This window comes from Rana temporaria, chromosome 5 (genome assembly GCF_905171775.1).
Source record: "Rana temporaria chromosome 5, aRanTem1.1, whole genome shotgun sequence".
NCBI lineage: Eukaryota > Metazoa > Chordata > Amphibia > Anura > Ranidae > Rana > Rana temporaria.
The window spans coordinates 296490938-296502602 of NC_053493.1; the positions used below are offsets into that span (position 1 = coordinate 296490938).

General features: G+C 38.0%; 1 protein-coding gene across 1 annotated transcript in view; it reads left to right on the forward strand.

Moving 5' to 3' along the window:
* The window catches only part of DLGAP1 (DLG associated protein 1), a 392681-nt gene extending 381570 nt beyond the window's left edge, over positions 1–11111 (forward strand). Inside the window, exon 11 of the mRNA XM_040354019.1 lies at positions 10038–11111. Coding sequence (XP_040209953.1) covers positions 10038–10253 — 216 coding nt within the window. The 3' untranslated portion in view covers positions 10254–11111. The remainder of the gene's footprint in view (positions 1–10037) is intronic.
* The last annotated feature ends 554 nt before the right edge of the window (positions 11112–11665 follow it).

Below are 11665 nucleotides of genomic sequence, written 5' to 3' on the forward strand. Positions count from 1 at the left end.
CACTGTAGGTATTGTGTTCTTTTCTTTGTAGGCCTCATTCCGTTTTCGGTAAACAGTAGAATGATGTGCTTTACCAAAAAGCTCTATCTTGGTCTCATCTATCCACAAGACGCTTTCCCAGAAGGATTTTGGCTTACTCAAGTACATTTTGGCAAACTGTAGTCTTGCTTTTTTATGTCTCTGTGTCAATAGTGGGGTCCTCCTGGGTCTCCTGCCATAGTGTTTCATTTCATTTAAATGTTGACAAATAGTTCACGCTGACACTGATACTCCCGGAGCCTGCAGGACAGCTTGAATTTCTTTGGAACTTGTTTGGGGCTGATTATCCACCATCCGGACTATGCTGAGTTGCAACCTTTCATCAATTTTTCTCTTCTGTCCACGCCGAGATAGATTAGCTACAGTGCCATGGGTTGCAAACTTCTTGATAATGTTGCGCACTGTGGACAAAGGCAAATCTAGATCTCTGGAGATGGACTTGTAACATTGAGATTATTGATATTTTTCCACAATTTTGGTTCTCAAGTCCTCAGACAGTTCTCTTCTCCTCTTTCTGTTGTCCATGCTTAGTGTGGCACACACAGACCCACAATTCAAAGACTAAGGCCCCGTACACACGACCAGTTTCCTCGGCAGAATTCAGCTTCCGACCGAGTTTCTGGCTGAATTCTGCCGAGAAACCCGGCCGTGTGTACACTTTCGGCCGAGGAAGCCGACGAGGAGCTCGGCGAGGAAATAGAGAACATGTTCTCTATTTCCTCGTTGTTCTATGGGAGCTCTCGCCCCGCCGAGCTCCTCGGCGGCTTCAGTGCTGAACTGGCCGAGGAACTCGATGTGTTTGGCACGTCGAGTTCCTCGGCCGTGTGTACGAGGCCTAAGTGAACTTCTCTCATTTTTATCTTCTTTCAGGTGTGATTTTTATATTGCCCACACCTGTTACTTGCCCCAGGTGAGTTTAACCACTTACCCCCCGGACCATATTGCTGCCCAAAGACCAGAGTACTTTTTGCGATTCGGGACTGCGTCGCTTTAACAGACAATTGCGCGGTCGTGCGACGTGGCTCCCAAACAAAATTGGCGTCCTTTTTTTCCCACAAATAGAGCTTTCTTTTGGTGGTATTTGATCACCTCTGCGTTTTTTATTTTTTGCGCTATAAACAAAAATAGAACGACAATTTTGAAAAAAATGAATATTTTTTACTTTTTGCTGTAATAAATATCCCCCAAAAATATATAAAAAAACATTTTTTTTCCTCAGTTTAGGCCGATACGTATTCTTCTACATATTTTTCGTAAAAAAAAATCGCAATAAGCGTTTATTGATTGGTTTGCGCAAAAGTTATAGCGTTTACAAAATAGGGGGTATTTTTATGGCATTTTTATTAATATTTTTTTTTACTAGTAATGGCGGCGATCAGCGATTTTTTTTTCGGTATTGCGACATTTTGGCGGACACTTCGGACATTTTTGACACATTTTTGGGACCATTGGCATTTTTATAGCGATCAGTGCTATAAAAATGCATTAGATTACTATAAAAATGCCACTGGCAGTGAAGGGGTTAACACTAGGGGGCGGGGAAGGGGTTAAGTATGCCTGGGTGTGTTCTTACTGTGGGGGGGGGTGGCCTCACTAGGGGAAACACTGATCTTCTGTTCATACATTGTATGAACAGAAAATCACCATTTCCCCTGCTGACAGGAACGAGAGCTGTGTGTTTACACACACAGCTCCCGTTCCCCGCTCTGTACCGAGCGATCGCGTGTGCCCGGCGGCGATCGTGCCCGCCGGGCACACGCACGGGAGTCGGGGGCGAGCGGGCCCCTAGTGGCGGCTAATAGGCAGGACGTCATATAACGTGATCTCGCCTAGGAGAGCCACCTTGTGGACGTATTTCGACGGTGCGGCGACGGCAAGTGGTTAAAGGAGCATCACATGCTTGAAACAATATTATTTATTCACAATTTTGAAAGGGTGGCAATAATTCTGACCAGCCTATTTTTAGAGTTTTGTGTGACATTATGTCCAATTTGCTTTTTTTCCTCCATTTTTTTTTGTTCCAATACACACAAAGGGAATAAACATGTGTATAGCAAAACATGTGTTACTGCAATACTTTTCTGTGAGAAATACATGATGTTTTGGAAACATTTCTGGGGTGCCAACAATTTCGGCCATGACTATATATATATATATATATTAGATAGATTTTTTTTTCTTTTTTTGGTCTAAGGTTGCCTTGGTCCAACTAGTTTTTCTAATCAAAGCTGTTTGAAACTACTACAAAAATGTCTATCAGAAATATCCATATATAATAGAGACATATGTGCTTTCTTTTCCACTTTGGCGTTATGCAAACTGTAAATCCTATTAGTAGACTGAGTTCGCTGATTTTGCTGCATAACATTGACAGTGGCAAACTCTGCCAACATTCTTTTCAGTTCTTGGTTGCAGTTTTAATTCCCTGGCAGGGGTGATTGGCAGCTCTATAAAAAGGTAATCATGTAGTATAAAGCTTTTTTCTAGCTTTTAATGACTACTAGTAAGAAGCAAGATGATTACTAAGCAGCCACAGGCCAATAAACAGGTCTTAGAGCTTCAGACAAAACACTACAGTTAATAGTAAATATGTCTAGTGAAAAGCTAGAGAGCTAGAGTGAAAGTTTTACTTTTTTTCTGGACATGCCACTTGAAAGAAAACAAATGATTCATACGTTTCTGATTTTATAGCAGGAAGTGATCCTGAGGCCTCGTACACACGACCGGGTTTCTCGGCAAAAACCAGCAAGAAACTTGCTGTTTTGTTTTTTTTTGCCGAGGAAACCGGTCGTGTGTACATTTTTCGACGAGGAAACTGTTGAGGAACTCGACGAGCCAAAAAGAGAGCATGTTCTCTTTTTCCTCGACGGGAATGGAGAAAATTGGCATGTCGAATTCCTCGACAGCCTAACAAGGAACTCGACAAGCAAAACTATGTGTTTCGCCCGTCGAGATCCTCGGTCGTGTGTACGAGGCCTTATTCCTAACAACATCCGTCTTGGAGATGTTTTGGACACCAGTTAGCTACTATCCACAATTCTATCCATAAGTTATACTTCTTCTCTTCTCAAAACGTATTAGAGAATTAACTTTGGCAATGAGGAAGTGATCCATATTACGAGTAATGTATCTCGGAATCAGGAAAAAATAGCAGTGCCTGAGATGACTCTATGCAAGTTTACTGGTGACTTGTATATTGACTATAGTTCTCCTTTAATGTTATCTTCTACAAATGTTTTTGTAAGTGGACTCCAATAGCTTTAGTATATTTGAAATTGCACATTATTTTACCAATCTACACAGTTTATAAACCTTCACATTTTCTGCCTAACTAATATGGTGGCCTACAATAGAATGAATTTTTTTTATTATTCATTTACCACAGCATACAAGTGATATACAAACCATATTTGACATTGTTGTTCTCATACAGAGTGGTATAAAAGACAAACTTACTGTAAATACAATGATGCATTTGCTTGGGCTATGTAAAAAAACATCGGAGGTGTGGCCTGTCACCCCTAATGGGTACACACTGTGATCAGGCTCACTACGAGACATACTAGAAGATAGCCCACCTTGGACCTTGACAAGGGTCTTTTGGGGATAGGGTGCATAGTAAGTTATACCGTGCTATATTAGTAACTCAAACATTAACATTGCCCTTTGTACTTCTCCTCTGGTGCACGCATTTCACCCAAGCTGGTGGTACTGTGGCAATCCTCTCAGACTGAGTTATGGGATGCCGGAATTGACCACAGCAATATTCGGTTCATACCACTAGACTGTTGTAGCTTTTAAAGTAAATAACAGTAACTTTAATTATAACATTTCTCATATATGTGAGAAGGCCTGTTTGGATAAGCTCCATATTTCACAGTGTTTATGAAATGTTGGGGCTCCATTCTCTTTATAAATAGAATGAAATTCTAATCACCTGCTAAATCTAGTCAAACATGTTTTAGGGTAGAACTGCTCTTGTAGCCTGTAGCAACCAGTCAGTGTTTCCCGTTCAGTCTCTTGCAGTGCATTGGAGCATGAAACAGACACTTTACTGTCTGCTGTTGGCATTAACAGCGGCCCTTCACTCAAATACTTTCAATCATGAGTGTGGTATTTTTACTTAGTTACGCTTCAACACTCCAGTAATGTATATCATTCAGTAATATAAAACCCTTGTGTATAGTGCCTTTACTTGTTCTTTATTTTTTCAAAAGGGCTTCATATGGTGTTGTTAGAAAAATTATGTCAAAAAGGCCAAATTCCAACTGCTTTCAGTATATTTGCATTCATTATTTAAGGATAGTGTAGCCAACCATTCACAGAGCTCGGTCTAACCAATGTTTAATAATAGTAAGGATGATTGAATAGACTTTCATGGACTCTCATAGTCTTTCATAGAAGAGATTTTCTTGACATAAAGTGAGAAATACGTGATTTGTCTTTTCATGTGTAGTGTACAGTAGCACTTTTTTCTAGGTTTAAATATTTAATACTTTGACCTGAAAAACCATACAATGACTACCTCTATCTCCTAATAGTCTTATTTTAATAGGTAAATCACATACTACTTAAAAGGAGCCCAACAAATCTCAATGACAAGCCATATATATTACAAACAATTATGAGATTTCTAGATCATTTAGTTAGGATCATCTTAAATTGACTCCTTTCTTTGGTTGGAGCAAGCCTGGGTTAGATCCCTCACAAAGTCCTAAATTTGGTCTATGACTTCTTTCTTATTTGGCCAATCTACTTAGAGAATCTACCATTCTCTAAGTTTCCCATATGTTCCAACAGAGAATCTACTAAGGGCTTGTGGTATAGCAATTATTGTACCCTTTGTCCTTCAGTTAAATCTTCATGGGAAATAAAAGGAAGCTCACCTGAGGCAATGACAATAATAGCAAGGCTGACATATAACAGCTGTTCCTGAGATGGAGAGTGACAATTTAGTCGAAAATAAACCCAGCTCCTTTTCACCCATAATGGAGAATTTTTGGGGGATTTCTTTCATAATTTCTATCTTTGGTTTAACTCGGTATATATTTTCTTGCTTCAACCAATCCACATATGACATCCTATAGTGACTGCTCTTGTTTCCTGGATTTTATTCATTGAAATAAGGGTACTTGACCCCAAAGTTCACTGGAGCACAGAGGATTTCCAGCTGTAGAGAATGATCTGTTTGTTCTACCTCTGCATACTGGAAAAAGCAGACATGGGAGGTAACCAAACTCCTAGACTCTAGGCACTCCAAGTGAAAGTGCGTGGTCACTGCCATTTCGAGAAAGTCAAAAGAAGGTGATTAGCATAATTCAAATATTAAAAAATTAAGACTTTTTGATACTTGTAATGCATAATCTTGTATGTTTAAGGGCCACTAGCCTTCCTAAAGTCTCTTCCAAACAGAAATTTTGAGGATATGCAAGCAAATATAAAGTTAACCAGGTTAAGTTCAGACATTGGCCCAATTTATGTACCAGGCAAACCTCAGGATTTACAGGACTAGGGGGAGTCCAGAAACACAATGACCATCATCTAGATGCTACCAAATCACTTACCTGTTTAAAGGGGTTGTAAAGGTTTGTTTTTTATTTTCTAAATAGGTTCCTTTAAGCTAGTGCATTGTTGGTTCACTTACCTTTTCCTTCGATTTCCCTTCTAAATGTTTTTTCCTTTGTTTTCTTTGTCTGAATTTCTCACTTCCCCTCCTCAGTAAGCTGTTCTGGCTGACTAACCCCCATGGATGTTGGGGGCAAGCTTACTGAGGAGAAACAGGAGGTGAGAAATTCAGACAAAGAAAAAAAAACATTTGGAAGGGAAATCGAAGGAAAAGGTAAGTGAACCAACAATGCACTAGCTTAAAGGAACCTATTTAGAAAAAAACAAACATTTACAACCCCTTTAAGATCTGTGTGCTGCTGTTGCACTTTGGCCAGGTATGACTAGATATGCATGTTCCAATGTATTAGTGACCTCACTGTAATATACTGTATATACAGTCCAGAAGGATGCATTGTGACAGGAACAGTTAAAGCAGGCCACTCAATGCTCACAGAGCAGCACTGTCATTTTTAATACGTAAATGTGAACTTTGCATTCATTTACATTTTTATACTTGTTAATGCATTTTCTATATGCTACATTCCACATGAAAAGCACATAAGTTTGAACAGACCTACTACCTTGAATAGACTACCTAATAACATTAGCAAACCAAAAACAAGTAGTTATCTACCATAGTACTAGAAGATGATCTCAGATCAGGTTTCAGTAGTCAAGGTGTCAGACAACTAAGGGGTACAGCACAAGCATTTTATTTGCACTATTTACACTTATTTATTATATAAGCCTCAAAAGTAGGCACTTTGAAGGTAAAGCTATACTATAGGTCATCTCTTTGATGTGTATTGAAGCTACAAAGTTGTACAATTATAATGAAAGCAACTAAATATTATAAGGGTAAAGTCATACAATCTAAGTCATATCATCTAAAAAAAAATAAAAAAAAAGAACTTACAAATGCTTTGATGTACACCGCAAAATACAGCTTTTTATACTATATAAAAAATGCTATTGGTATGTAAATGTCTACGCATAATAATGTGTCATACAAAGTCTCATTGAAACAATTAGCAAGTGCCTCATTACTAGTAAAATGGTCTATGTTGTACACAAGTAAATCATCTATATTGTGGACAAATCTCTTCATTAGGCATGAAAGCTACAGTACTTTCAGTACAACAAAAGCAAGTGTTCACAGGTGCTTTCTCATCAGACCATAATAGTCTCTTCCATCACATCCAGCAATTTTTCCACGTATAGTAAATTCTAAATAGTGGACCTGGAGAAGCTCCAAATATAGCGCCACACATAAAATTTGACCAATTGTCTTCAAAATACTTATGTTCAGGTATAGAGCAGAGTTGTACCTCCAGTACATTAATGTTCAGGGTCTCCAACGCACCGATGTAAAATATATTTTGTTGGACTTTACTTAGAACCATATTTTTGGAGTCTTATGCCGCGTACACACGATAATTTTTTGGCATGAAAAAAACGTTGTTTTAAAAAAAATGTAATTTGAAATGATTGTGTGTGGGCTTCACATCATTTTTCGGCTTCTGAAAAACGAAAAAAATATTTTTTCGAGCATGCTGCATTTTTTAATGACGTTTTAAACTATTTTGTTTTTCGGGTTATAAAAAATAATCGTGTCTGGGCTAAAACTATGTTAAAAACCCACGCATGCTCAGAAGCAAGTTATTAGAGGGGAGCGCTCGTTCTGGTAAAACTACTGTTCATAATGGAGTAAGCACATTCATCACGATGTAACAGACAGAAAAGCGTGAATCGTCTTTTATTAACACAAAATCAGCTAAAGCAGCCCAAAGGGTGACGTCATCCGCATGGAACTTCCCCTTTATAGTGCCGTCGTACGTGTTGTACGTCACCGCGCTTTGCTAGAGCATTTTTTAAAAACGATGGTGTGTGGGCAACGTCGTTTTAATGATGAAGTTGGAAAAACTTTGTTTTTTTCTACATGCCGAAAAACTTCGTTTTTTTTCATGCCGAAAAATGATAATGTGTACGCGGCATTAAAATAACAGACAAAAAAAGTTATCATGAAAAGTTGTGTATCGGGGTTGGTTTACTATGAGGCAAAGAATAATAAATAAGCAATGTTAATGTTTACTTAGCTAATAAATAAGTTCATTTTGCATACCATTTACTAAAAAAAGACTGATCACTTTGCAAACTGTATTTCCGTTGAACAGCTGTGTTCACTTTAATCATCTAATTACATACAAGCAAAAATTCAATTTTTTTTTTTCAAATTTCTCTTCTCTTTTACCTTAAACTGAGGACTTACACTTTGCATCATGAACGTTTATCTTTTTTAACTGAAAAGCCTCTTCTATTTTAGTAAATCAACCCTAGTTTTTGCTTCTTACATACTAATTATCGGAAATACATTTTTTTTTTCCATAACCTACAATAGACAGGGATTCGTTTAGCTAATGTAAAAGGAATATATTTAGTACTCTCCAGCGTCCAATGGTGATTATTTTTAAGTACTTACTGTTCTACAAGTTATAGTAGTTACTTGCACAATTTGGCAGTGAAACAAGGAGTTGTTTGCATGACATAATTGGATGTCTCTCATTGCAAAAATAACTATGATGCTTTGTACAGGTTCAAAAGTGAAAGCGCTGATGTTACTCTAAAGTGTAGGTATACTAGATATAATTATCTGTACTGTAATATATAAGCACCTCACCTTCATTCACTGATCGGTAACAATGATTTGTGGCAAACAAAGTATGACAATGCTCCAAGTAATCAAATATGAATAAAATCTATTGATGTATTTAAAAGGTATGTTGTTGTTTTTCATGTTGATAATCTAGCTGTCAAAGTTGTCATTCCATTATCCCTTACTACAGCTCTGAATAATTGCCTTGCTTCCTGTTTAGAGTAAAGGGAGAGAAATCTAACAAAAGTTAAATTTAAAAAATGTGATAGACAAATAGTAACACAGATCAGGTTAAAATAAATATCCAACACACAATAAATGTAAAAACTTTAATAGATAAATAGTAACACAGATCAGGTTCACTTAGCAAGAAAAGAAACTGTGTCATTTTAACAATGGATGTAATATTCAAATAGTAATTTTTATGGTATTACATTTAAGAACAACACCACCCAAAATGGTTTTCCACATTTTCAATGGAGTAGGTAGTGCATTTACTGCTGATCTCTTTCTCACCACTAGCACAGCTGTAACAAGACACGCCTGACTTTTCGGCCTTCTAGGTAAAACACCGTTTTTTTTCTTGCTAAAACACACTGAAACACTGAGCTTGGCCTGCCAAAGCCATGCTGTGGGGAAGGGAAGGAGTAGCTACCAGGGTCAGAAAAGGTCAGAAATGACCCTTGTCCACTCCAGCCAAGAGAAAACAGTTTAGGATGAAAGTGTTTATAATAATGTTTCTATTAACATTACACTCGGATAGTGCAAACCCTAAGGCCTCGTACACACGACGGAGTTTCTTGGCAAAAACCATCAAGAAGCTTGCTGTTTTGTTTTTTTTTGCAGAGGAAACCGGTCGTGTGTACACTTTTCGACGAGGAAACCGTTGAGGATCTCGTCGGGCCAAAAAGAAAGCATGTCTTCTTTTTCCTCAACGGGAATTGGAAAATTTGGCTCGCCGAGATCCTCGGCGGCTTCACAAGGAACTTGACGAGCAAAACGATGTGTTTCGCCCGTCGAGTTCCTTGGACGTGTGTACGAGGCTTAAGCGGATCACCATACATTTTTATGTGGCATTAATTACACTTGATTTTGCTGTTGATGTTTCTTTTCATTTTGACAACCAGTTCACACAATCTACAAAGTAAAACAAAAACATTGGGGTCGATTTACTAAAAGGTATAAAATATCTTAGGTTTCTGAAGTACCTTTTGCCCAAATTAACGAAAAACACACACTTGTACCAACAGACTGTTTGATACTTTTGATAACAAAAAAACACATAAGGAAGTTTCATTTATTATAGCACAATAATAAATGACATATAAAATGATTTGGGGCATGTTGTCATGAGAACATAAATTCACCAATGTAACAGATAATCAATCGTTAGGAAGACACTGCTGTCAGAAACAACATGGCTGCCTCTTGCCTGCACGCCTGTAATTTGGATTCCTAAATAGCTGTTGCTTTGTATTTTTTTTTTTTTTTTATTTCTTCCAGCAAGGACTGGATTCATTGACTTTATACCTATCTGCAGTTTTGTACTAGTAACTCTACCCCATTGTTTCCAAACACTCATGATTAAAAAATAGCATATACATTAAATGATCACATCCTAATGCATATTTTGCTTTAACTAGCTAACCAGACAAGGACATAGGGAGAGATGGAAAAGCTGCTTTCACAGCTTGTATGGAGAACCTGTATAATACAATAAACCTTCTGCTTTAATCAGGAGAGAAGGGCCCCTCCTCCCGTGCCAAAGAAGCCATCGAAAGGTCAGGCCCCACTGGTCCGGGACAGATCTCTGGAAAGCACAGAGAGACAGCGGCATGAGGCCCGGAAGCGGCTGATGTCTGCAAAGCGTGCTGCGTCTGTCCGGCAGAATTCAGCTACCGAAAGTGCGGACAGTATTGAAATCTACATCCCAGAGGCTCAAACCAGGCTATGAAGCCATCACAAGTGACACTGGGGGAATATTATATATACCTATATATATATTTATGACACAGAGTAACGTATATAATATATCCTCTAGTTTGGTTTGGAACCACAATCATGTGTATATGATTTTTTTTTGTATACTTCTGTTTATATTGCTTTTTCTCTTCTTTCTGTCATTCCCACCCTTCTATCATACATTCTTCTAAATTGTTGTGTAAGCAAACAGTTTTCTGAAGCTATGATCCTGTCCTCCCCACATACCCACCTTTATAACAATCTGTGGGCACTAATCAGTGCTGTGTACTCTGCACAAGGACCTCCTTTTATTTTATATGTGGATAAAATAAAAGAAGAACAATCCTCTGTATAGAACTCCTCGCAGTGCCCCATTTCACACTCTTTTTGTCTAGAGCTACAGTAGTCTGTAATCTAGTGTACAGCAATAGAAAATTGTAGGGTATACAGTACTGTGGACTCTGATGTCTTCCTATTCTTAATGTGAAAAAGCATGGGCTCGAATTCCCACTTCTTTTCTATGTAGAGCAGATGGAGCACTTTATTGTAGGCCACAGACGCACCTATCCCCAAAGGCAACAGGTGACAGAGGAGAATAGCTGAGCTAGTAAAAGATGTTGGCAGAGAGGGCAGGTAACTGATCTGTGCACACAAAGGTTTTCACACCTGCCTTTATGATGGCTAGCCACATAAATACATAACATGCATATGTTATTACTGTGATCTTGAATTTACGGGAAAAAATGTTATTATGCAAAAAAAAAAAGTTGATTTCATGTTATACATTTGGCAAAAGATTAACCTAATGAAAATGCAATAAAAAATTACTGAATTTAGGTATTTATTGAAAGGCAATCAAAATTCCCAAATATTAAGCGATCAATGAGCATCAATGGCTAGAAAATAAAAATAACTTTGGTCCAATTTTGCCCATTTTTAAAGAGAGGAAGAGAGTTAAGTTTTATAAGCTCCCCTATCCTTTTAATCATTATTGGGGCTCATCAATATCTAAACTTCTGCTATTGCTAACATCACAATCAGCAGTTTTAGTGGCAGCCAATGGGCTTTAGGCTTGTGTTGATGGCGTCGGTTTGACATCAATTTAAGATACTTCCATGACTTATATAGGAAAGCAGAACACCATTTGATGATAACAACCCCCCCACCCCCCATGCCACCTAAAGAGAATAGGCACAATTCACAAAGCTAATAAACCAGAAAAAGGCAGGCTATACACGATTCAAATCTTGGCCAGTTCAGCAGGAGTCGGTCAAGATTCAAACTGTGTATGGGCAAGTTGAATGTACAAAGTTGATTAATCGATCAACATGGGTAAAACCAGTGTGCTGGGTTTTAAATGTGATTATCGCTAGCGGATGCTATAGCCACTAGCAACAATTAACT